The 27,169-nt window shown below is 37.6% G+C and overlaps 2 protein-coding genes across 2 annotated transcripts; one reads left to right on the forward strand and one right to left on the reverse strand.

Annotated features, from left to right (window-relative positions):
* The first annotated feature begins 2,547 nt into the window (after positions 1 to 2,547).
* LOC121982542 (protein EARLY FLOWERING 5-like) lies at positions 2,548 to 11,281 on the forward strand. Its single transcript, XM_042535692.1, has 9 exons — positions 2,548 to 2,777; positions 4,215 to 4,308; positions 6,907 to 6,992; positions 8,687 to 8,736; positions 8,814 to 8,883; positions 8,957 to 9,038; positions 9,106 to 9,503; positions 9,723 to 10,244; positions 10,864 to 11,281. The coding sequence occupies exons 1-9, from the start codon at positions 2,697 to 2,699 to the stop codon at positions 11,080 to 11,082; spliced, it is 1,602 nt and encodes a 533-aa protein (XP_042391626.1). The 5' UTR covers positions 2,548 to 2,696; the 3' UTR covers positions 11,083 to 11,281.
* A 720-nt stretch (positions 11,282 to 12,001) lies between these two features.
* Positions 12,002 to 23,753, reverse strand: LOC121982543 (DDT domain-containing protein DDR4-like). Its single transcript, XM_042535693.1, has 12 exons — positions 23,258 to 23,753; positions 23,041 to 23,151; positions 19,079 to 19,165; positions 18,955 to 18,992; positions 18,792 to 18,873; positions 17,598 to 17,704; positions 17,321 to 17,477; positions 16,542 to 16,634; positions 14,758 to 14,881; positions 13,585 to 13,627; positions 13,285 to 13,473; positions 12,002 to 13,183 (listed from the first exon to the last, which is right to left on the reverse strand). Exons 1-12 carry the CDS (start codon positions 23,708 to 23,710, stop codon positions 12,463 to 12,465), a joined length of 2,205 nt encoding a protein of 734 aa, XP_042391627.1. The 5' UTR covers positions 23,711 to 23,753; the 3' UTR covers positions 12,002 to 12,462.
* Positions 23,754 to 27,169: the final 3,416 nt, after the last annotated feature.

Below are 27,169 nucleotides of genomic sequence, written 5' to 3' on the forward strand. Positions count from 1 at the left end.
TAACGTCGGAGCTCGACGGTCTTCCGTCCGGAGGGTTTATAGACGCCGGTTCGTCTCTCGATTTTTAACGTCGGAGCTCGACGGTCTTCCGCTCGGGGGGTTTATAGACGCCGGCTCGTCTCTCGATTTTTAACGTCGGAGCTCGATGGTCTTCCGCTCGGATGATTTATAGACGCTGGCTCGTCTCTCGATTTTTAACGTCGGAGCTCGACGATCTTCCGGCCGGGGGGTTTATAGACGCCGGCTCGTCTCTCGATTTTTAACGTCGGAGCTCGACGGCCTTCCGCTCGGAAGATTTATAGACGCCGACTCGTCTCTCGATTTTTAACGTCGGAGCTCGATGGTCTTCCGTCCGGAGGGTTTATAGACGCCGGTTCGTCTCTCGATTTTTAACGTCGGATCTCGACGGTCTTCCGGCCGGAGGGTTTATAGACGCCGGTGTGTCTCTCGATTTTTAACGTCGGAGCTCGACGGTCTTCCGGCCGGAGGGTTTATAGACGCCGGTTCGTCTCTCGATTTTTAACGTCGGAGCTCGACGGTCTTCCGCTCGGAAGATTTATAGACGCCGGCTCATCTCTCGATTTTTAACATCGGAGCTCGACGGCCTTTAAGGCTAATTTTAACGCTGATGGTATACGCCCTACCGAGCGGCGAGGGGTCTTCGTCTTCGATGACTTGGCTTGGATAATTTTTACGCCCGACCGATCGGCACGGGGTCTTCGCCATCGAGTCGGTGGCTCGGATCTTATACATCATGGAGATAGGCCGCTCGGCCGATAATGCCAATTGCGTTTTTTAACATTTTGCTTCCTGCATTTCGAATATACAGTCAAACGGAAAATACACAGCATACATTACATTGGCGCACCTTTCACCCTGCCCCGGAAAGGCTGGAAATAATTTGCGCTTCATGGTTGATCCAAGTCCCAATCCATCTTCATCTGCTCGGCAGCTCGTCCACCCAGCTTCCTCCTATTTGGTCGATCCATCGCCTGACATCAAACTCCCGCTCTTGAGGTTCCAGAAGGAGGGGCTTGCTATAAGTTGAATTCGGGAGATGAAGTATCTGCTTTTGAGGGAAATGGAACTGTGGCAGGCGGTGCTTCCGCTCGGCCCCCTGATGCTGATGTCGCTTGTTGCTCAATCCGCTCGGCTTGCGACTTCTGCCTCTGTTCTACGAGCTTAGCTGCTCGTGTCTCGATCAGAGTGTCGAGCGCCTCTGTGGAGAGCATCACCGAGTGCTGTCGTCCAGCTTCGTCCATTGCTTCCGATCGGATGCAGGAGCGTTCCCACAGACGGCGCCAAATTGATCCTGTCCGGACGCTGAATCAACGGACGCTGGGCACGTGGCGCTCTCCGCGTTGCTGACGTAGATCCCCGACTGGTCGTATGGACCTCCGGCGAACCTGCAAAGAAATTGGGCCGGGAAGGGGTTCCCGGCGACGATCCTCCGACGCTCAAGTCAGGCAAGTGGACAACAAAGGGGTGGCTCCCAGAATCGGAAAAAATGTACCTCAGGCGAAGTGTGAAACCCTTTATATAGGGCTGTGGAGAAGCGAGTGCACACCCACCAAGGTGTACACGTGTCCTTTCCCATACCGTAGTATGTGTTTGTCAGAGGAGCTTACCTGACACCATACTGCTACAGTCTGAGCACGTCTATGATGGGACAGCGGATCCTTCTGTCGTAAGATTCTGAGTATGGCCTGGTCGTAGAACATGTCCGCTGTCAGAAAAAGATGTTTCCCTTGTCCTTTTGTATCTTCTGTTTCTATGCCGAGCTTCCGGCCGATCTACGATACTGGTCCGCTCGGGAGTTTCCTGATCGCGTGCTCTACTGACTGTTCACAGTATTGCTGTTTTCTGCCTGGCCGAGCGGGCTCCTCGATCGGCCAGTCAACCCTGTTCCATGAGCGTCGGAACCCTGCCTCCTCGCGGGGTGCCTTTGACTCTGATGAGACCCCGTTCGGCCGACCGGTCTCCCCTTCTCCGGTCGGTCGTTCGACCCTTTGACTTTCATGTGGCGTTGACTTCCCCTAGAGGTGGGTCCCTGTTCTTACCGTCGGATCAAGTATAAATAGGGTTAAAAATGAATTGAATTTTATGAACAAATTTAATATTTGGTTTTGTAAGAGTAAAAGTTTGATTAAATTAAACAAACCGACCAAATTAAAAATTAAGTTCTATTTTTTTTCTTTTTAGAATTTCAATTATTTTTTTCTATAAAGATAATTAATTTGGTTCAATTTTAAAAATTTCATATTCGATTAAATTGAATATATAATTTTTAGACCGAATATTTTTATCTTAATTTTTAGATTGAAATTAAATTTTTATTAAATAAAACTGAATTTTAGACCATAATTAAAAATTTTAAATTAATTTAATTTTCAATCGAAAATATTTTATCATTAATTTTTTATTAAAAAATTAATCGTGTTAATTAAAAAAAAAGGTTGGGTTCGATTAATTCATTTAATACTACTCACGGAATATATAATTGTTCGAGGGGGTTAATCGAAATTATGGCCGAGCCGAACCATCTCCCAAGCTATCAAAACAAAGTAGCCGACCCAACCAAAAACTGCCGATAACTTGGCGAACGATTTCGAGAAAGGAGAGGCGACGAGTTGGTCTTCCTTTCTAGGGTTTCGTTGTCGTCGGATCTCGGAGCAGTAGCGGCGGAGAGAGGCAAGATGAAGACGACCAAAGGGGGAAAGGTGATGAACCCCACCGATGCCTACCGGAAGGAGATACGGAAGAAGGAGCTCAAACGGGTAAGAAACACGAACTCTTCGGTTCCGTTTCCGCTGGTTCATTCTCGACCTCAGGGTCTCCCCTCCTTTTAGTGCCATCGGATCTAGCTTATCCTTTCCGAAGTTTTACTTTGCGTTTTTTTTATGCCCTTGTTGTGTCGGATTTTTTTTCTGCTTTATGGATGATGGTGTTGTATGATGAGATGTTCGATTTTATTTGTGGTTATATTTTGGGGACTGGTTTCGAAATTGAGTTGTTACTTAGTTTCACATATAAAGCTGTTAGGTTGTCGATGCCATCTTTTCCCTGGGTAGTATCGATGTTATTTTCCTCTCGCTTATAAGCATTCAAACTTTGGATCATTATTATTGCTTGTACTTTGTGGTCTAGGTTTGGTTTGCAGTCATTGCATTATTCTTTGTGAGGATTAACAAGGTTATCAGAATTTACATGACAGAAACAAGACAAAAGACTTGGGATTTGCATGAAGCAAATAGGTGGTGAACTGGTGATTGTTTATTTGAGGAGGGATTTACCGGTTTGTCATAATACAACTTATGCCAATCACCCAAAATTTGGTAAACTTGAAGTAGATAAGGTTTTCTCTAGTTCTACGTTGGTCAAAGGGTGACGATATATTGTAATGTGTTGGAGGGAAACCACGCTTAAGTGACTAGTCATTTAGTTTTCTCAGAATCTCTTGTCCCTTGTTAGTAGGTAAGGTCATGGGGCCCCAACAAGGGCGATGTAGGCTTTGGGTAACAGGCGAAGTTGACTTAGTCTAGAATCTAGAGGAGTGTCTCAGCTGCTTACTTAAGTTCTGATTGGTTATGGGATACTTCATGATGAAGGTGTCTGATGGCTAACACCACTTGCATTGTCAGTCATTAATTGCTTTGCAGAGAGAGGCCAGTTATATTGTTTAACTCTGTGATATCGAATATGATTTGTGCACGTTAACTAATAGATAAAATGGGAAAAAGTGATGACAGCCTGCTGTTTGAAATTGCATAGTCATTTAGGTGCATGGGATAAATACTGATTATAAGAGAAATATCATAAAAGATTATAGAAAGAAAAACTAAAAATTATCTGATGATATGTTTTTATTTATTGTTTTCAGTACTAGTTTTTTGCCCTGACATTAAGCCGCCACAAATAATCATGTTGGTTATTTCTCATGTTGTTTTCTTCTAAGGCTCAAATTTCTGTTAATTAATATTATAACTTTATCAAATGAGTTTAATATCTTTACTTACATGGTTATTCCTACCTAGTATACATGTAGATTTATATGTACATGTCTATATATGTGATTTCTCTGTGGTTGAGTCCTCTGTCAACTTTGTCATTTTGTTTCATTTGACTTTATAGTAGTGTGGACTGTGAGAAACAGTCATCTTTTAAATCCTATGATTGTATTTACTGTTCTAACGTTAACATATTTTCTATGATAGAACAAGAAAGAAAGGAAGAAGGTTCGTGAGGTTGGCATCTTGAAAAAGGATCCTGAGGCTATTCGAGAGCAAATTGAGAAGCTGGAAAGAATGAGTAAGTAATTTGGCCAAGATCCCCTTAAAATTCTTTTTTTTTCACTGATATTGAATGTGGTCTTTTGATCTCATTGGTCTTCAACGTAACAGTTTTGTTTTTACTTTTTTCTAGGCATTCTTATAGTCCTCTTCTTTCGAGATTGAAATTTGATGCTTCTAGAATGATACATCGATAGAGGATCATTATGTTGTTTTCCTTGCCCCCATCTAATTCTTTGTGTTCACACTATAATATGTTTGAAAAGCTTGTCATTTATATAATGATTTTTGCCTTACTTTGCTTCTGTATTCCAGATGTTGTAATTCATTATTTACTTCTAGATTAATAGCATTCTGATGAACCATGATTCACTGACCTTTTTCAAAAAAGAAGAGAAAGCCCAATGCTAGTCAAGTGAACTTGGATCCAATGCCAAACAGTACAATGTATATAAATCCAATCAAATTTAATAAAGAAACCCAAAATTCAAGCCAAGCTGAATTACACAATAAGAAATATTTGTCCAACTCAAACATAATCAAAGACATCCAAAGCATCAAAACGTAAAAAGCCATTCAATCATTCAATAATATCTATAATCAGTGACACCTGGGAGCAACCCTCCATGGGAAAAGCATTTGCAAGCAACTGCAACCTCTAGTCAGCATAGAAAGAGACAAACTTGCCTAAACAGGCCTTGCTATCAAGGGTTGAAAAAAATTGGCATTTGAAGAAACCTCAAAGAAATTCCTCCAGTGTACCAAAAGGTACATTTAATTAGATAACTAATAAATTACTTTGTTACGTGATTATTAATTTATGTGCAAATTTCCAATCTAGCATCATCCAACAGAAAAACAATAACAAAAAATCAAGAAGCAATAACAAGACATACTGACAAGCTTGAGAGGTTTCTAAGAGAAGGAAGCCTTGGAACCTATGTTGCATGGATACGGATACGGGTATCACATCAGATACGACAAGGATACGGTGATACGGAAAATTTTGAAAATATAAGACACGATACAGCTAGGATACGATGATTATTAAAATAAATAAATAAATATATATATATAGTATTAAAAATTAAAAATTCTAGAATTGAAAACCATGTTCATATTACATCAACCATAATATTCATTACAAACAAAAAGTAAACATAATAAAATGCAACACAGCAAATACATCTTAAACAAGTAAAAAAAATCAAACATCCATATCAGTCTCATCACCAACACCGCCTTCGTCAGTAAATAAGACCGACTCCAATTCAGGTTCATCAGGAGACAAATTGGCAATTTCAATGATAGCAACACCCTTAGGAAAGTAAACTTACCAGAAAGAGGGCAGCGACAGCGGGCTGCTGCGAGCAGCGACGAGTGACGGAGAGAGGTAAAGAATGTAGGCGAGTGGCGGCAGCGGCGAGCTCAGGCTAGGCAAGCGACGGCGGCAAGCGCAGGCGATGGCGGAGAGCAGCGTTTAGTCGCGTCGCGATGAAGAAAGAATCGGGAGCAGGGAGTAATTTAGGTTTTTTTTAATTTTAATAAGTTGTCCTCAGATTTTTTTTTTTTTTCAATTTTACCCTCTAAATTTTAAATTTTTTTGCAATTGAGCCCAAACTTGTCCCATCCGTGTCCTAGCTGTATTTGACTTGTTAAACTTTTAAAAAGTCAACAACACGTTTTTTGCAATGCCTGACATGCGTATTTGCGTGTCGTGTTTGTGTCTGACACTTCCAAAAAAATATTTTTTGGAGTGCCCATGCTGCACTGCTTGGAGCATGAGTTACTTATGTATGTTGGTCATCAACTCTGTTTTGTGGGACATTTGATTCTTTTCATCACCGCTAGCACTTCTGAGGTAATGAGATGGTTTTGGAATGGTGATCATCCTTTTGTTATGTTGGTTTGTTACTTTATAAGTATCTTCTGAGTCCAATCTGCTCTGACTTGTGGGAAATTTGATCCTTTACATCACTTCTAGTGGGTCTTCTGAGATAATGGAGTGGCTTTTGATTGATCTGCTCATCCTTTTACTGTGTTTAGTATGGTTTTGGTGTATGTTGACTTTGTTGCATCTTTTGGTGCCAAGGTGGTAATTAAATCTTCTCATTGATTGGGTTGTGATTTGTTGCTCTTTATCTTTGTTTGCTGTGACTTGGATTTTGAATGTTTGATCAGGTTCTGTTGAGTTGGTTAATTTTTCATGTTAAGTTGAACAATTAGCTGTGATTAGATATAAAAACTTGGGATGCCTAAGGTGAAACTTTTTAAATTGTCAATAGTCAAGAGCAGTTTTATGGAAGAGTGCTTTTAGGAACAACCTATTTAAAATAGAAAGCTATCTTTCACTTACTAATTATGTGATTTGACATTCAATATCCCCTTTTTTTGACACCAGTATTCTCTTCATGCAATTGGTGCCTAAGTTCTAGTAAAGATGCCTTTGGAACGAGAGTGCAACTAACCTGAAGTTGTCTGAGTGTCTGGCTATCTGCTTTGCTTATCAGCTCTTATATGTAGGCTTGCATGCAATTTAAACAAAATGCATCCTTGTTTATTCTATCTCATCTCAACCTTCAGCATTTTGCATTTTTATTGGACTCTTATGTTGCAGAGGCTGATGGTGCCCTTGATAAGGCAAGGAAGCATAAGAAGAGACAACTTGAGGACACCTTGAATCTTGTGATGAAAAAAAGAAAGGTATTCTGTTTTATTTATTTACAGTTATTTGCTGTTTCTCTAAGACTGAAGGAAGTTGGCAACAAAATAATATTGCCATAATACAGTGTAATCAACCAAAAGTGAGTTTTCATGCAAGCTTTAATAATCAAAGATAACTTCTTGTGAAGATTCAAGACTACCTTCTGTTCATTTCAAATTCCAAAGAAATTAAGAACTTCAGCACTCAGAAAAATACAAGTACTGAGCAAAATAATCATATTACCGACAATGGTCTTTAGATCAGTCACTTTTTGATAGATATTTTATGCGCGCGCATATGTGTGTGTATATTCATGGTAGTCATAGTAAGCCATTTTGTAAGAACTATATATTTAACTAATCTTCTTCCCCATGCCCCAGTGTTATACCCTTTACTTATACATTTAGGAATCACATGTCTAAGATGATTCTCCTCAATGCCTAAAAATTAATGGATAGTCAGAAATTTGTTTGAGAAAGTTAAATTCCCTCAATCCCGACCAGCCAAGATCAATAGATGCATTCATGATGGAGGAAAGCATTTTGCTTATTGCCATGCTCCTTTCTATTGTTTTGTAGACAGAAAGTCTTCAGGATGCCAGTACAGTTGACATTTATTATTATCAAAACAATTTTAGAGGATGCCCAACTTGCTTGATTTTTTTTTAATACACCTTATCAGCCATTATCCCATTTGTTAACTTCAAAGGTGTCTTCTAAAGGATATGAATATTCCAAAACATATGATTTGTCTGGATTCTTCTTTCATGGTAAACTTATCATGGGTTCTAGGTTAATACAACTGTCAGGTTGCTAGGAAAGGTATTCAAACTTATACAAGACTAATATATCTGTTTATCCACACACAAAAAAAGGCTGTGACTTATTTGAGCTTATAATATATCATAAGAGTTATGCTTCTTTGAGAAATAAGATAATCAATCAGGTATACATGAGCGAAACTGATGAAAATGACATGATGTTAGGAGACAAGGTTCCCTGTCTGTGTTTGACTCGCTATTTTTGAATGCCTATTGATTTTCTAGAGGTGGGTGAGAAATTTTATTCTCATAGTTTGTTCAATAGATATCCAAATGAGTTTTTATGCTCCTTTTCAAGTAGATCTAAATTTGAGGAAAAAATGACTTATCTTTAAATTTGAAGCGTGAATGGACAAGTTCATTAATGAAATGTGATCTCTATTTGGATTTGCCACATATAAAGCTGGGGTAGGTATTGTAACTTATAAGGAATCAAGGGCGTCATTTCTCAGACTTCATCCACCTCTATCCCTGTTTCGTGCTTGTCGCGAGGATGATGATGCCTCGATTGAGTCAATGACCTTGTATAAAAACTTCTAGATAATTAGATGTCAAACACTAACATCCTGCTCATGTTGGATGTTCATACTTGTGTCTGCATAACTAAGAACCTGTGGTAGTAGAATAGTACTGGACACTACAGATAATCGTCTGTTCAAGTTGCAATTTGATAAGATAATTGTAAAATAATAAAAATTTCTGTTTAGTGAGAAGAGATTTGAATCAAAATGATACTTGGATGATTGGAAACCACTTGGTTAAATGACTGAAGTTGAACCTTAAACTAGCAACTCTAGTATATTGTTTCTAATGCTCGTATGCTGCCTCCAGAACTTAAGGATTCCATATACTTATTATCTATCTTATGAACAGGAATATGAAGATAAAATGCGGGAAAAGGGTGAAACTCCAGTGATGTTCAGGTGGGGGGTTATCTCAGGACCTCTGTGTAGTAATTTCTTTATCTTGGTGTCTCATGCATTTGTATTGCTTCTACCAGTCACTTGGGCCCCCCTCGAAGAAGAGCAGCGACAGAGGAAGAGGAAAGGGCTAGAAATCCAAGGCCTGAGGTATGGTTCTGGATAAATTTCTTAGTTGAATGAACTGCAACTGTTGGATTGTTAACAAATATTGTTGATGCAGGATTCTGTATATTATCACCCTACTCTAAACCCAACAGGGGCACCACCTCCTGGGAAACCTCCAATGTACAAATCATCAATAGGTTAGCATCATGATCCGTCTATGTTTTCTCATGCATTTGTTTTGAATCTAATTCTTTAGATATGCAGGGCCTAGGATTTCATCTGCTGCTTCAGGTACTGCAGCTTCATCTTCTGCAACAGAAACAGATGAAGCTTTAACAGTTCTACCCCCTCCTCCACCACCACCTTTGCCAAGTGCTGATGGAGTAACTTCACATGATGATTCTGTTGTACCACCATCAATACCTTTACCTCCTCCTCCACCAATTCCTCCAAAGCATATTGCCAATGTGGGTGCATCATTGCCTCCGCCGCCACCTCCAGGACCACCTCCTAAAGATCAAGCTGCAGTTCCTACTCCATTGCCTATACTTCCTCCACCTCCCCCTCAGCCTCTTTTGCAACCTCCTCCACCAGGCACATCTGCGAAGGAAGCTGATAAAACCACAGGATCAGACGGGCCAGCTTTAAAAGAACCAAATAAGGTATAAATATGCTTATTCGTCAAGCATCTCAATTTGTTATGAGTTAGCAAAAATTGTCTTTTGATGAAGTGCATTCATCATCATCAAGCTGTCTTTGTGGATACTATTTAGTCACATGAATCTTTTCCTCCATTAAGCTATACTTACTACACAGAATGCATCTTATTTTTTTATTTTTATAATTAGATTTAAGTAGTATGTATTCTCTTTAATTTGTAGGTTACAACACCAATGCATCCACCACCTCCACCGCCTCCTGGGTTGCCACCTAAATCAGCTAATCAACAATCAGATCCCATGACATCTGAATTTGTCCCAGGCAATGCTCCAAGCTCAAATGATAATTCAACAACTCGGTTGATGCCACCACCTCTGAGACAGCCTCCACCAGTGGTTCACAATATTCCTTTAATAAATTCTTTGCCACTTGACATGATGCCTCCTGGCATGGTACATTTTCCTACTGACATGAGGCCATCTCTGATGGTTCCTGGTTTTGCCGCAAGACCCCCACCGCCCCCACCCCCAGGAATTGTTCCACCACAAATGCTGAGGCCAATGTTTGCTGCACCTCCAGGACCTCTGCCATTTCCAAGACCTTCAGGGTTCCCAATTCCGCACGAGGATGATTTTGATGCTTTTAGGCCCTCTGCACCTCAGAAGCCATCTTATGTCAAATCAGCAGCATCAACAGTTGTCAAGCGTCCTTTAGCACAACATAATCCAGAATTAACAGCGATGGTATGTTCTAACCTTTCATTCTTAATATTAAATTGTATGTACACATGAAAAATGATTATATGAAATCAATTACTAAGACGCCCCCAAATATCTTCTCCTATTTTATGTAGCTTTGATCAATTGGATGGTAGTCAGATAATACACTAGATATATGATAAATTTGAGAATAAAAGCTACCTGACTGATTATATTGTTTTAGAAAAAGGAAAAACATATTCAAAAGATGAAAATCATATTATATTCTTGAACATTTCTGTTACATTTATTTAGGATTTATTTGATTGAAGTATGTTGTCCAAAATGAATGAATGATATCAGACATACTTTACAACAACAATAACAACCAATTCTTTTCCCACTAGGTGGGGTCGGCTGTATGAGCTCTATCTCTTATTATATCATCAGACATACTTTACAGCAGATTATTATCATGGCGGAGCAAACACCATAATGAACATCCTTTATTATATCCTGATTATCCCAAAATATCAGGGATTGATTACTTCAAGCATTCTTAGAATTGATCAAACACAATTGTGCGACTAGAATCTTCTTATGGATAATATTTAATCACGAGTTATTGATGGCTGCTTTGTGTGGGTATCTTCTCTTGCTTCAGGTTCCTGCTTCAGTGCGTGTGAGGAGAGAAACTGTGGCCCCAAAACTGAAAGCGAAATCACAGCTCACCACCACTCCTGCAATTTCCAAGCCTTCTGGTCTGACATTTACTGGGAAACCTGAAACAGCTACTTCATCAGGTGCCAAGTCACAGAGTATTGATGACTCATATATGGCCTTCCTGGAGGACATGAAAGCCCTTGGTGCCCTTGATTGCTAGACCACTACTCAAATCCATTTGAATGCATTGTAAAGGCACATGGCGCTGACCATGTTTATTTTTTTTTATGGTCGAGCTCTTCAGGTTTAGTGGTTGCTCGCCAAAACATGCATAAAATTGAGCTATCAACTGTATTCCTACTCATGTATTTAACACTGCCTAACTAAGCACATGAAAGGAAATTGTGGCCCCTGTCTAACCTCAGTTTTCTACTGGGCATGATGAACTCTGTTGTCTTGGATGCTATATGGTTCTCCATGATTGCTTGAACTATGATAAGCAAACTTTGATTGCTAAAAAGACATCGCACTGCTCAGTGTTTAGGCTTATTTTAATGCTACATTGTGAGGCTTGACGGTGTTTTGAGTTCGGAAAGAACTTGCTCTGTCACTTGAAACCAATATACACTAAGACATAAAGATGATAAACAGCAATGTGACATGAAGCAAGGTTTGAGATTTCCATCGATCAGCCACTGCCATTTGTGATTGTTAATCAGCTTTTCTTACCACATCAGCCAGCAAGGTAGAAGCCCAGGTAACTTCAGAGTCATAGTTTAATGAAAAATAGAGACGAATAAAATAGAAAGAGAGAACCTACTGTCAGTAAACAAAGAGATAGGTTGGTTGGTTCCTCGGGGGCACAATCTCCACGATAATGCCGTTGAGACGGCTCCTTTCGCCGACTAGAAAAGATTGCCATTTTGGCAACAATCATCCTAGCAAGCATACAAAAATGCATATACAATCACATGAATGATTTTCTGGAAAAAAAAAACAAAGGCTGTAGAAGTTGATAGATCTTGAATTGTGATCTTTGTTTGATTGGGTTAGAAAGGCACATAACTTTCTTATGAATGAACTTTCTGTTGCACAGGGAAAAAAAAAACTAATGTCACAAGCAAATCAAAAGGAACAAATAAACAGTATAATCAACATTTGCTCATTGCTCAAGAGGCTGCAGAATAAAGACATGAGAACATTACTCAATTGTACGAACCATGTTGAGATCTAGTCGCAATAGGACTGTTTTCTCACTAAAAATGCTACGTGGAATATATCCTCTAAACTAAGGTTTATAACATTCTTGCCTCTACATGGCAAAGAAGCAACAATTAAATCAACAATCGGGAGCTCATCTGCTAACGTGTATTGTACACGAAACATGTCGAACAGGGTCCAATGAATTTCTTCCTCATAAATTTCTATCAACTAATACAGTTGGCAACTCTTCGACGAGGCTGAGCATCGAAAGCGAGCTGTGTCTGATCTTAACTGCCATTCTTTTTTTCTCGTATGAATCAACAATCACACGCCGATACTTTAACAAAAATTTTTGAGCTGGCCAAGTCAAAGACAATCAAGCAGTTCAACATCATGTCTAGGAGTTGTGCCCTTCCTCGTCTTTGGTGCTAGGGCCATCATCGAAACCAGTCCCTGGGGCTAGTTCATTAAGGTCTAGAAACCTTATACTTTGGACACCATTCTCCTCCTGCCTATTGTCATTTGTCTTTTCTACTGCTAGTTGCTGTTCATTGTGTCCATGATTGATATGATCCACGGCCATTTCTCTATCTGCCATTTCTTTAGTGCCTCCTCCCTCGGAATCTTGACTTGCTGTTGAAAGTTCTTGATCACCCGATGCAGCAGAATTTTCAGCTGTTGCATTTGACTTGTCTGGCCTGGCTGAATCTGTATCTGTATCAGATTGCTCATATTGTCGGTAATTTATACGTGATCGCATCGCTCTCTTGCTTCGTCTTAGGCCTGTCTGCAGTTCATCGACTAATCTCAACTTCTTTTCTCGCCTAGTTCGAGTTAGAAACTTCTTATTATGCTGTTTCTCTTCATTATCTTCACTAGCACTGAGAGAATATTCCTCTTCTTCCTCATCTTCCGCATTTTCCTCCTCCCATCGGTACTCCTCATCCTCCTCTGAACCACTGGACATCTTTCTCTTTTTTATTTTTCTCAAATATTCATCATCGTACACTGCTTCTCCTACTATGTCATCATCACTGCCATAATCTGCATCAATATCTGAAACAGTATCCACAAAATCTTTCTCTGAATATCGTTGAGGTCTTTTTCTTCGCCTATTACTAAGTTATAAAAGTGCAAAGTTAGTTGGCACAATAAAACAATTTGAAAGAACCACCAAAGTAATGTTACCTTTTCACCAAATAAAAAGAAGTGATGGTACCTGCGGTCCAGAGTCTCATCCTGCCTGTCAATGTCAGTTTCTTCATTGTCAATTGATCGTGGCGTCTGTGCATCGTCATTGTCAGCTGGATCTATTTGTGAAGGTCCATTCCAATCACCATTTGCATATAACTCAGGCCTCCCAGCAACAGCTTTTCTGACAATGTTTTCTGGTGAGCTTTGTCTTTTCCTGCTTAGAAAAAACATGAAAAACTGGTACTGTTATGGAAAATTGCATGCATTTGTTCATTTATGAACAATAATGTGGGACATATATGTAAAGAAGAGATGGTATACACACTTGGTTATTTTGATAGCTTCACTGATTGAGCGGTCATAATCATCTGAAAATAGTTCAACAAAAAAGTATTATCAATTTAATTTCAATTTCGAAACAGAAAAAACAAAAGAAAACGGTTATAGATCAAAATAATCACAAAGAAGTGTCCCTTAAAGTAACAAGGATTTATGATAAAATGGTTTTCAGGAAAGAAAACTTAGGTGGCGTTTGGTTAAATGATGGGAATGACTATGGGTATGAGTTTGATAGTAAGATGGAATGGGAATGGAAATGAAACCCACCTAGTTATATGAGTTTTATTGATTCCCATAAATCTAGAAATCATTCCCAAACCCATAATCCAAATACTATCTTTACTATCATTCCATTCCCTCATTCCCAAACTCATCAACCAAACACCCCCTTAGTCTATTTTACACCAGATCACACACATGCAAGAATTATTCCCAGAATGTAACAAAAGCTTGAAATCACATGATAGGATGTTGTTCCAATTCAGATTGAAGCAAACAAAAAAACAAGTTTTAGAATTTTTATCAACCTTTTCTATTTAGTAATTGAAAAGTACACTTCCTACACGACAAAATATCTTGACATCGCTAATGGCTAGACCTAGGCAAGAATGTCTAACTCATCTTCACACAATCTATATGAGAGGTTGACTAGAAAAATACCAGTACATAATCCTTTTATTTAGACTATTTCACTTATAATCAGTCAATAATGATCGCCACAATATGATCTCCCATAACGTTTACTTTCAAGTTTCAACAAAGGTTTCTAATAGCATTCCCTGCAAATAAGCAAACTTGAAGGTGGGAGATGATAAACCAGTATAGTACTGGTTATTATGAACTAGTCAACTCATAAACAAGGAAAGAAATGAATGTGATGGAAAAGATATTTCTGCATATACATAGACAGAAACAATCCCCTATTTGCATGGAACGGGCAGATTTCTAACCCAAGCCCTTATCAACAACTTTCAAAGTTTTTACTAACTTGGCGGTTGACCATTTCGGGAGGAGAAATAATTTAGGCCAATAATATTGGGATAAAATGATAATAGTGCAATAACAAAGCAGCATAGCTAGGCCATTTTCTTGAAGAATAAATATTACACGTCAAAACATTATGATACAAATTATACTATGAAAGTTTGAATGGTCTTACCAAATGTATATGTGACAGGTTTTCTATCTCGAAGGGAGCGACCTGATGAAATCCCATCTGCAGTCAAAAAGCTATCAAGGAGGAGCGCTTCTCTGTGTTGCTTTTTCCACAACCTATCTTTTTTCTGCGGAGAATGGTCAAAAATCTCATAATATTAGGAATTATACAAGAGTAGAGAACACTACATTCATGAAAATTTACAATCCAATAAATCCACTAAGGGTGAGTTGTTTGTAAATAGCGTGTTCCAGCAGTTAATCAAGTTGCAAATTTTCATTGCTTAAAAAATGTAAGCAGAAAATTTATTTAAAAGTAGGCCATAAAAGCTGCAAATATAACTAGAACTTGAAACCACGGTTTGCATTTGCAATCTGTATATCAAAAATAAATGGAATACAAAAATAAAAAATATTAAATATTATACAGAAGAAAACAATATACTTATTGACCATTTTTTATTTTAAGAATTTGTTAGAAATAATAATAATAGCAAGATATTGATTTAATATTATAACAAAATTATGAAATTAAAAAAATGCTATTTCAGTTAATTTTATGAATATGATGTAAGATATCTTTAAATTATTTCCTACTCCATTTCAAAAAAAAAAAACAACAATTACACTATCACAATATTGTAACTAATTAAAATGTATTAATTACCAAATATCTTTTCTTTTACAAAAAAATCAAGTACCTAGAATTATAGTGATTTACTTGCATTTGTAAGGACTACTAGAAACTGGAATTGCATTTGCAAGCAACCAACGAGTGTTATGGAGCATGGGCAAGCCCATGTAACAAAAAAGAATCTGGAGCTCATCAAATATAAGAGATACACGCGTGACAAATTTAGACAGAAGGGTGCATATTAAGAGAATTGATTCAGCTTAGAGTAATTGATTTTTATTTAATTCGAGTATCTTTTATTTTCAGGATTGAGTCTAGTATCTTTATTTTTAGTAAGAATAAAACTTTTCTTATTCAGTGTTTATAGTAATAAAGATTATGATTGAGTTTATAAAAAGAAATCAAACCCCCTAGATCGAGAGGTTCTCTAATCTCAACGAGCCTCAAATTATCCCTACCACCATCGGCCGTCAAAGTCGTAAAACCAAGACAAAGATTGATTCCACCGATCCGTCGATAAATCGTCCCATTACGCGTTCCATATCCAAAGGCCATAACAAATTGGTAGCAGAGCTCGTCATAATGGTACGGTTTATCGGCTAATTGGTGGAATCAATCTTTGTCTTCTTGGTTTTATGACCTTAACAGCCTATGGTGATAGGAATAATTTGAGACTCGTTGAGATTAGAGAACCTCTCGATCTAGAGGGTTTGATTTCTTTTTGTAAGCTTAGTCGTAATCTTTATTGCATTATTCTAGCCATTTAAATACAACTACTACGTTCCTTCCCAACAAAGGAAGAAAACGAACACTGAATAAAGATTTTATTCTTACTAAAAATAAAGATACTAGACTCAATCCTATGAAAATAAAAGATACTCAATTTAAATAAAAATCAATTACTATAGCTGAATCAACTATCTTGATATGTACTCTTCTTTCTAAATCTGTCATGTATGTATCTCTTGTATTTGATGGGCTCCAGATTTTTTTTTGTTGCATGGGATTTCCCATGGTCCATAACAAAGAGCAAGTTAAATATATCTTTTGCAGTAATATTTGCCAATATTTGTTAATCACAGGCATTACAGAATACAAACAGTAGGTAACCAGAAAACCTATAATAGCAATTGGTAAGTAAAAAGAATAAATACTTTATGAATTTTCTCAATCTCTGGCAGACAGTCAATTTTTAGTTTCTTCCCGAGAGAGGTCTCTGTTCTGTTTTTACTTGAAAACAGTTTCTCCTGCAACAAAATTTTTAAATTAATGAGAAAAATAAAAATTAATCTAAAACTAGAAAAAGAGGAAGGAAATAATGACCATGAGATTACACAGATCAGTCAAAGTAAGACAATTAAGTATTATATGCACCCAGGGAAGCAGAACCAACCCAATTTGGGATTATTGTCACAAGGAATCAAGTTGAAAGGTTTGGTGGCTTCCCGGAGAAAGAAAAACTAGTGTTACACGACCTACTACAGAAGATTAGTAGCATGCATCACAAGATCTAAATATAGATTCACAACGTATGATGGGATGACCTAGCAACCCAAATTAACACTTCTCTTGTAGGATTCCTACTGATAAATGACAGCAGAGCAAAGTAAAATATAACATAGTACAAAGGAGCAATATCATATGATCTTATAAAAGTGCAAATACATAATATTGAAAACTTAGGAGTTAGGACATTGAACTTGTATCATTGAACGGAATCAAGGGAAGCAGTGCACTTCTAGTATTTAGTAAGTTGTAACAAGACTAGCAATTGCAAAATCAAGGGAAGATGAATTTAGAATTTATATAGTTCCATCGACTTTAATTGGTTATACCTTTTATTTTTAGCTGCATTGGTATAAGCATAACGCAGCCTAACCTCCAGAAAACAGATGACATTCTAAAAAGTGGCAATAAACATGGAGAAACTCACAGAAACTTCTTGAAATTCACTTAAGTTAGTTGCAACAGTTTCCCACTGCAAACATATAGAGGGAGTAGATGATGATCCTTTTGCCCTGGTGTTTTTCGTCTCAATTCGTCTAATTTCACGGTATAATCTGTGACCAACACTAGGATCATCCTCATACCTGAAAAAAATAAAGAAATGAAAAAATTATCGCAATGTCGAGCGTGAAATAATATGTTGTTCTAAGAAGGATTCAGAAATAAATTGCCTAGATATTCAAACTCTAAAATGATCACCATACCAATAGGAAATCCCATGTGAATCACCGCCAATCCTTTCTTTGCGAAAAACTGAAAGTTGGATACCATGTTTCAAAGAATTATCAATAAAATTCCGAATGTCTTCTTGCTGCAAAGTGGAAAAATAATGTTAAATAGAATGTGGACCCTAAAAATAGTCATTTGGAGTGGTCAGCAGAAAACTAAGGCTCTTAGTTAAGTTATACAGTTATAAATGTTTGGTTGGCAAAACAATCACTCAAAAGTATACAGCAGAACCTAAACGGCAAAAATGTTGTGAACATTTTATTTACTTACTAATATAGGTCTTCGCTTATTCTACTCACTCAAACAAGGCTAAGTTGTTGTACCAGAATATCAAGTCTACTAATAATAGCCAAGATGTTTGGTTGGAAAAACAATCACTCAAAAGCATACAGCAAAATCAAAATGACAAAAAGTTATATGTTTTAATTACTTAATAATATATGTCTGCTTATTCTGCTCACTCAAACAAGGCAAAGTTGTTATTACCAGAATATCAAATACGAATAATAGTCAATGTTGAAGGTGGTGTCATGAAGGATTGATGGCAAATGATGATGGAGGCAAAAATTGAATTTTGAAGGTCATTATGCCTTCAATGATGCCTTATGAAATCTTTGGATTGATTTTCGAATCAGCGCAAGTTATATGTCCACAATATTCCTATGCAAGTTATCAGCGCAAGCTATCTAAATACTGCATAAACAAGCAATTATTTCAATACTATGGCTTCGCTTTAGATTTACTGTAAAGTACAAATTACATACACAAAAAGGAAATAGGGAGAGAATGAATTTCAGCGTGGTCTTGTTACTTGGGTTGAAAATAGGAGAATGAAGATGATTTAGAAGTTTACCCATGGTATTGATTAATGTCTAGAATACCTACAGTAACTTATTGGAAAACCCCCACTATAAGTCGAAACAATGAAGTTGTATTATTTTCCAAAGGCATCCAAAAAATGACACTAAAGGAACAGCTTTTATAGAACATAAGTTATCTGAATTGGAACTATGGCACTTATTGATAGAAGGCACCAACTGTATTATACCATTTCAAGGTTCACTTCAGAATAAGAAATCCACACCAAACAAAAATTCGAAAAGTTGGTTTATAGATAGCTATCAAACATTAATTTAGTAATTGAATCTAATCATTCTGTCAAAAGGTACCTCCACACGTATGTCACAAAGTGCTTTCAGAATCAGCACTCTTGTGCTGGGCTCAAGAGTTTTATATTTCTCAATCTCTGACCTGGGGAATATAGATTTCAAGTAGTTATTAGCTGGAAAAACTTCGAGAAACACTATATTTTTGTATGGTGTATAAGCTCACCCATGAGATGCAACAATTGGGACCTCACCATCAGCAACCTGCACCAGAAAACCTTGACTAAATTATTCCATTATATTATCTTCACTGCAATATTCTAAGCAGATGATTTAAAATATTACAGTACCCAGTACCACCAATCTCTTAACTTTCGACAGAGCACGGTCACCCAAGTTGCACGCCCTAGAGCCATGCGAGTTACTGGAGGAATTGCCTGTTAGCACACAATCAGGGAGATATGAACACCAGATGAAACCTTTAATAAAGCTATTTTCTAAAATTTCAATTTCTCAGAAGCTAGTCACTTTAAGATGGAACTGACTCCAGATACCACAATAGAATGAAATAGTTTCACTGAGTTAGGTGGAACCCAAAATTAAACTAGGAAAAGAGTGATTATAGGCAATCATCTAAAACTAGCTTCACTGGGAGTATATAAAAGACAAAACCAACATTAAATCTAAGGCAATAAACCTCTACCCAAACAATTAGTAGGCATGGAAAATAAAACAATACATTTCCAGTTTCCAGCATTAATCTTAATAATCACGTCTAACTGAAGCACTATAGGATGGACACCACATATATAGCTTTTCCCCCAATCCAAGTAGACAATTCCTTCTCTTCTTTTCCCACATCTTCTCCCCTCCCTTCCTCATTCCCCTTTAGCTTTCGTCCTCCAATGTAGACACAACATAAGAGAGAGAGATGAGGGAAAAGATCCCTCTTTTAGTCATTTGGTTCTTGACCAAAATGGACAGAAAGCTAACCTTTGTTTCAGTTCTCAGCTACTTCCCTCACCTCCTTGGTCACTGAGAACACTGTAATTGAGATCGGCTCATTATTTCAACTGGATGACCTCCTTCTACAGGAGTAGATTTATTTCTTCAACAAAACAAGTTAGAAAAATACTATTTCTCTTCCCTTTCATTTATCTTTTCATCTCTTCTCTTATATTCCAATTTGTATCTCTTCAATGAAACATTGCCTTGAGTAATTACCGAAGCTCAATAAAAAAATTCCAATTATTCTGCTATGAAATGGAACAAAAAATAAGATTAATGATATATTTCTGTATATTATCATCATTAGCTGAACTAATCCTATGGTGGTAGCCCATTACTCATCTTTGTCCCTGCCCCTTCCCCCACCCCTGCCGTAGCTTTATCCAACATTACATAATCTCTGTCTGACTAGAAATCAACCAATTTAATTTTCATGCCTCCTCAGATCCACATCCATCCTTACTGACTTTGTATTGAGCTTGGATATCATACAAAGATGAATTACAACAATGATTTTCTCTTACAAAAAATTAACTTAGAGTGAAGATATTGTTTATGACATATCACATTATTTAGATAATCATCTCAAGCACAAACCTAGAAAATAAATTTACTACATTAAGAATACATGACATTTACCATATAAACAAAGAGAATAGTAATAAGTGTCTTTTGCAACATATACTAATAATAAAAAGAATATGTTTGTTGATAAAAACAAGAACAAAGTCTTTTTAATCAAACATATGCCACTTTGATTATATAAGTAGCATATTCTTTGTGGATCGGCTGAGACAAAGTACAAGTAATACTGACTTCACTCAATCAACTTATCAACATGACTCAACTCATCCCAATTAGATTTGATTGAGACACTAAACAACAAGGTTGGTTTGAGATTATTATCCATACATGAAGGAAACAACTAAAATAATTCCCAACAATAACAGCAATAAAAATGGTAATTTGTTGAAAAAAAAATTTCTGTGCATGCGCACTCAATTAACTTGAACCATCGACCAAAACAACACTAGTAAATTGATTAGTCATTTGCAAACCCAACTGTTATAGTTTGATAAAAGATTGCGCTGGTATCTTTTCCCTATTTTTTTGATTTGGCATACGGTTAGAGTACTTAAGCAATCTTGAATTGAATAACTATCTTTTATTTTCCATCTTTATCTTTATATCTTATACTATATGGTAATAAAAAAGCTATAATTGTGACCACAATGCAAATAAAAAAAGGCAAGTGTAGTGAGCGAACTTTAATGCAGTGAGGTTAACGAACGATGCAAGTTGTGAATCTCAAGCCAACAAATAAAAAAAAGGGCAGCGGTGCATGAATCTCCCGCCAATGCGGGGTCCCGGGAAGGGTCTATTCACAATCTTACCCAGTTTTGCAAGAGACTATTTCCGATACTTGAACCCATGACCTCTAGGTCACACGATATCAACTTTACCGTTGCGCCAAGACTCCCCTTCAATCTCGAGCCAACAGATTTTAAAAGAAAATTGTAGGCAGTCAATGAGACATGGGATTAGCAAAATCATAGTGAGTGGGACCAATATTTGATAATGATTTACAAATTGGAATTGAGATTCGATTCTCATTGAAAACAAGAATCACTTCTATTATACATTTATCGTGCTAAAATGACAAAAAGAAAATGATAAAAAAACAAGACTGATCCAGCAAAATGCTAAGTGGTTACATCCTCTAACAAGTATAATATTAATAACATCGTGGCCCCTAGGATCCATAGGTTTAAACAACTCTAAGTGGTTACATCGTCCACTTCAAGAACATAAAGGTCACCGACATGTATTATATTATCTATCATCACAATCTAAATGAAATTAAAACGTGACATCAAGATATTTTTTTTCTTCTTATGCATCCCACATCAATTGAAAAACTGTAGCAAATCTTGTGACACCAATATCTGTGCTTGGAACTCTACTCTATCCATTATGAGGAACTTTCTATAATATTTTATACATAATCTTTTCAGGCCAAATTAAAAATATCCAATAACAAGACTTTCTAAGGCCAAATCAATAACAAATTCTCTTTGAATTCCATTTGTGATGTTCATTTTTCACTGAAATAAATTTATTTTACTGCTTTAGGACTATACTTGCTGTCTTTAGAGACTACTTCCTTAGGAATAGTGACCTGTGTGAGATAATAATTGGCTAGATGCATGACCCATCAGTAAATGACTCCATGTAGTTGAACTGTTAGAAACTTCATAATAGCAAGTTTAATCACTTTTGCAATGTGTCAATGTCAGCGCAATACAGTTTAGCCCAGAAATCCGATAGCTGCTGAATGATGAGCATTGCTAACATTGAAGCACCTCCATGAATCACTCTTCTAATAAGTATCAGTAAACATTTGTTTCAGCAGTATAGTAAGATAGCGAAAGTATTGACCGTTGATTTTGACTTTCGTATCTGTAAGACTGTAACACAAAATCCAGAGCTAATCATGATAACCAAGGTAAGAGTAGCCTATGTCAATGGTCCAACATAAAGTGTACATCATAAAGTTGGAGCAAAACTTTGTTCTACAGTGTAAAAACCAAAAGAATCAAGAGATGATAGTATATATAATGCCAATTTAAAAAATATCCAAAAGATTGCACTTCCATCAATGTGGAATAGCAACACCAGATCGCTGACACTCGGTCAAATTGGAGGTCTACAACTAGCATTTCATTGATTAAAAGTTTAAGCCACCAATTAGGTAAAAAAAAGGAACAAAATAGTTACTAACTAATTAAGTGAGCAAGTGCTCTAAATCACATAAAATGAGCTGCATCTCATGAAAGAACAAGATAAAAGTGACATCATAAACCAATGAGAGATTCAGGTCTCCTAAAACAACGTACTATCTACCATTACCAGACCAAGATTACAATGAATCAATGTTTTATCGGCAATTACAGGCAAACAATTTTCACAAAAACAAGATATTCAAAGTAGTGCTATAAAAAATAACGACTGAAGATGCAAAATCTACCATCAGTCACGTCAGTTAAACATTGAACTTTTAAAAATTTTGTTAGAAGATCAACGGGAGATGCAATTGAAGGAAACATATACAAGGTTTAAAAAGCAGACACATAATCAAGGTCTAGTTGAGAAAAAAAAATGATTGCAAAAATGGAGACAAAATACAGACTGCAACTACTTTCTTTTGTCAAAACTTCACAGTTCTTCCAAAGATATGATGCAATGCAGTTCAGAGCAGGAACATCCAATAACGAAGTTACAGTTTTTATCAGAAAGAGCGAACCTTTAGCAGAGGTATGTGCACGTCATCCAGCGTGTTGTTGGGTGTCAAAAGCGCCGTCTCAAGCTCTTCTGCAGAGAACTCCGCAACAATGTTCAGCAGAGGTCTAAAAACCTAGGAAACATACACAGGACAAAAAAATGTCAGCTCTCAGAAACCTATCAAGAAAAGGCAAGATTGTCAAGAAGAAAAACCAAAACGGAAGGAAGATGGTACTCACATGGAGGAAGTTGAGGATGGAGGCGAGCTCCCACATAGACCGGAGTTCCCGGAGGGGAAGTTGAGGAGGAGAAGGCGGCTCGACGAGCGGCGTGATCACCCTCCCGGCTCGCTGCTGCTCTTCCTTCTCCCGGCGCGTGAGGCGGCGCTCAGGCTGCGGTGGGCGAGCAGCGGCGGCGGGGATGCGGGAGGTACAGGCGCGGGGTAAGCGGGTCTTTCGGGGAGAGGATTCAGTGAGGGCAGGAGGGGGACGAGGGTTGTCCGGCGGGGACGAGGATCCGCCAGCAGCGGGGGACGGCGCGGCAGGCGGATCGTCGGGCATGGCAGGGACCGAGAGGGTAGAAAAGGCGAGATCGGGCTGCGGCAAGGCGGGTACAAGGGCAGCGCGGGGGCCAAGGGAGGGGGCGGAGGAAGTGGGAAGGAGGCGACGGCATGGGGAAGAAGCGGAGGCCATGAGCCAGGGGAAAGAATTGGGGGAAGGAGGTTAGGAAAGGGTGGGTATTTCGGTATTTTCACCTCCGCCTGTTTACAATTTACGGCCAAGTCGCAATAATAACACGCTTAATATATAATAATAATAATAATGAAAATTAACAAAGGATATTTTGTTTCATTAAAATTTATTTTTTTTAAAAAATATTATATATATATATATATATATATATATATATTAAAAAATGTAAATTTTAATGAAACAAAATATCCTTTGTTAATTTTCATTATATATATATATATATATATATATATATATATATATATATATATATATATATATATATAAAAAGAGTGTGTGTGAGAGTCATACAATATATCAGTCATTTTTTTTCTACTATAAAAACTTCTCGTCAGAATTAATCCTCTCAGAATTTAAAAGATAATCCATTTTTTTCTCTTTTTTCTCTCAAAATTTAAACATTTCGAACCCTCCAAACCCTCCTCGATCGAGCTCCCTCACATCACCCTTCACTATAGCACGCGTGGACATAAAGTTACACAACATATCAGTAATTTTGTTTCTACTATAGTAGCATCTCATCAGAATTAATATATCCCATCATAATTTAAAAGATAGTCCATTTTTTTCCTCTTTTCCTCTTAAAAATCTAAACATTTCGAATCCTCCAAACCCTCCTCCTTTGAGATCCCTCGTGTCACCCTTTACTGTCTTCGCCAATCATGTAATGCCCGAAAATTCTCAAATAAATTTTAGAAATATTCTATCATTTTTCTAGAATTTATGAATATTTTTATGGAAGTTTTTGAGTAGCAGAAGTAGCAAAAATAAATAGAAACAAAAACTAACCTAAGCAGGAATTTAACCCGCGACCTATCGGACCCTACGACTTATAAATGACTTTAGTAACCAGGTGGCCCCAACAGGGATTTGCTGAAACAAGAGGAGAGAAATTATATTTATGATTTAGTTGGGTTATATTAATCACTTAATATAAATAGAGAATTTAAGTGGGGGTTTATTATTTTTGGGATCGGCAACTTCTCTTCTCCCTCACCCTCACCCGCCGCCCCTCCCTCTTCCTCACCCTCTCAGCACACCAAGCCCCCAAGAGAACTAGGGTTCCACCCTTAGGGTCGTAGGAGCACCTTCCGGCGACGACTCCGATACGAGAACGCTCTTCGTCGCGAGAAGAACGTGTAGACGTAAGAAGATCGCCGAAGAGATCTTTTATCTGGAAAACCTAGCGATCAGAATTGTAAGAAATCTAGCGCAGGAAGTAAGTAACCCCTCACCTGCAGTATAAGTAGTTAATCACATATGCTTTTAGTTCAGCCATATGCATGATTATTAAGTCGAGGAGAGTTAGAGCACATCAAGTGTTCGATAAAATGACTAGTACAATTAAATGCTACCGTAGGCATTTTAATAGCTCAGTTAAATGTCATAGATGCATTTTAAATAGCATGCTTAATCTTGCTTCAGTTTATATGGGACTACGGTCCAATGGGTGAGCTCCCATAGTCGCCTCTAGGTTCAGATAACCTAGCTCTAGGTTCAGATAACCTAGTAAGAGCAAGATAAGATAAATTAGCTTATGAATCAGTATTTTACTTTATCAGTGGCACTGTGCCGGACTCTTAATTGTCCTTGGGTTGGGCTCCCATAGTCGTCCCTAGGTTTAGATAATCTAGTAAACCCTACTAGATTCGGAACTAGCTACCTCGGGTTTAGTTAGGGATATGCGCATAGCAAGTACAGTTGCCGGGCCCATCAGCAGCATGATTATTATTTTTATCTATTATGAAATAGTTTTCAAACTTCACAAATTAGCTATGTGAATGTAGTTCAGATTCAGCATTAGTCTAGCATCAGTTTAACTCAGCTTATATATCAGTTCAGTTCTTCTTATTGATATAACAAGATAGTTCTATGATTAGTATTTGATTGTCATGACTCATATTTCAGTATGCCATGTTTTAGCAGTTCTCAGCATGAATACAAGCATGTGTTTTTTTTTCAAAGAGCATCATTTAAAAGCGTGATTTCATCGAATGCATGTTTTGTGAGGTAGATGGTTCTTACTAAGCTCCCAAGCTTATAGTTTCCTTTTTCCTTGTACTGCAGATAAAGGTAAAGGGAAGATGGACTAGCGGAGGCTGGAGGACAATGCGTCAAGATGTGTGTGAGAAGGAACTTGGAATAAAGACCCTTGGGGACTAGTAAGTTTAAAGGATTAGAACTCCTTATATTTTATTTTTCCGCACCTTTTGAATGTTTAAATGTTATGAATTGTGAAAGTATGCACTATGCTATGCCTAGACTTCTAGTTACCTTGATGTTAGTCGGTAAACTATGAATAATGGCATGCTCAGTATTATTCCAATGTTTATTGGTTGATACATTCATGTTGTACACAAAATTACTGAAATGCAGTAGAAATCAGAGCTCCAATCGATCAGCCGATCGATTGGGGAAGTGATTTGCCGCGTACAGAGAGTTGATGAATCGATCAGCTGATCGATTGGCCATGGATCGATCAGTTGATCGATCGGGAAGTAATTCCCGCGAACAGAGAGCTGCTGAATCGATCAGCCGATCGATTGGCCCAGGCTGGATCGATCAGCCGATCGATTCAGAAGGGATCTTCGTGCACAGAAGCACGTTGAATCGATCCGTGGATCGATTGAGATGATTCCAATCGATTGAATCCCAATTCCAATCGATTGGGAGGTCGGATTTCGGCTGGAAACACCTGATTTCAGCTCCTTAATCATATGAGTTATTGGGGTAGTGTTAATGGCATGTTTAGCTTGCATAAATGCCTAGTTTTAGCATGAAGATGATGCAAAGCCATGGTTCCATTCATATGCTTAGAAATTACCAAAGCATGTTGAATTTCCTAGAGACTTGTATTAAATAGCTTAGCATGAGTCCTATGGTATGATATTGCATGAAAAGTTCAAATTCCACCCTTTAGCATATGTACAACAATGAAAGTGAAAAATGTATTGTGAACATTAAATTCCAGATTTTATAGCAAATAGCAGAATTTTTAATTAGTTCAACTTTCCTCACAAAATAGTTTAGCAAAATGTAACCCCCGGCCTCACAACTTAGTCAGTAGGAGGCGGGTCGTTACAGAATGGTATCAGAGCAAGTTCCATACTTCCTCCACACACACATCAGCATTGAACCTGCAGCTTCCAAGTAAAAATACCTCTCACCTTATTTATGTTTCTTGCTTTCATGTTTATAGATAACTAAAGCATGCTTATATATGATAGCATCTAACATGATAGTAGTAGTTATATAAACATGATTGTATTAGTTATGTATGTCCTCTATCCCTCTAGAAAATGGTACGAGGACGCCCAGCTAAAAGGGCACCAGCTACTGAGCCCCAGTATGAGGCAGATAGCTCAGTGTCTCCCTCAGACCTTACAGCAATAGTGGATC

Source organism: Zingiber officinale, chromosome 5A, assembly GCF_018446385.1.
Source record: "Zingiber officinale cultivar Zhangliang chromosome 5A, Zo_v1.1, whole genome shotgun sequence".
Taxonomy (NCBI): domain Eukaryota; kingdom Viridiplantae; phylum Streptophyta; class Magnoliopsida; order Zingiberales; family Zingiberaceae; genus Zingiber; species Zingiber officinale.

Excerpts from the sequence above, each read along its gene's own strand:
- LOC121982542 (XM_042535692.1), top strand. The coding sequence starts at position 2,697 with ATGAAGACGACCAAAGGGGGAAAGGTGATGAACCCCACCGATGCCTAC. Across the intron at positions 2,778-4,214 it reads GGAAGAAGGAGCTCAAACGG|AACAAGAAAGAAAGGAAGAA; the intron begins GTAAGAAACACG and ends TTTCTATGATAG. Across the intron at positions 9,039-9,105 it reads AATGTACAAATCATCAATAG|GGCCTAGGATTTCATCTGCT; the intron begins GTTAGCATCATG and ends TTAGATATGCAG.
- LOC121982543 (XM_042535693.1), bottom strand. The coding sequence starts at position 23,710 with ATGGCCTCCGCTTCTTCCCCATGCCGTCGCCTCCTTCCCACTTCCTCC. Across the intron at positions 16,635-17,320 it reads GTGAATTTCAAGAAGTTTCT|GAGAAACTGTTTTCAAGTAA; the intron begins GTGAGTTTCTCC and ends ATTTTGTTGCAG. Across the intron at positions 13,474-13,584 it reads GAAGCTATCAAAATAACCAA|GAAAAGACAAAGCTCACCAG; the intron begins GTGTGTATACCA and ends TTTTCTAAGCAG.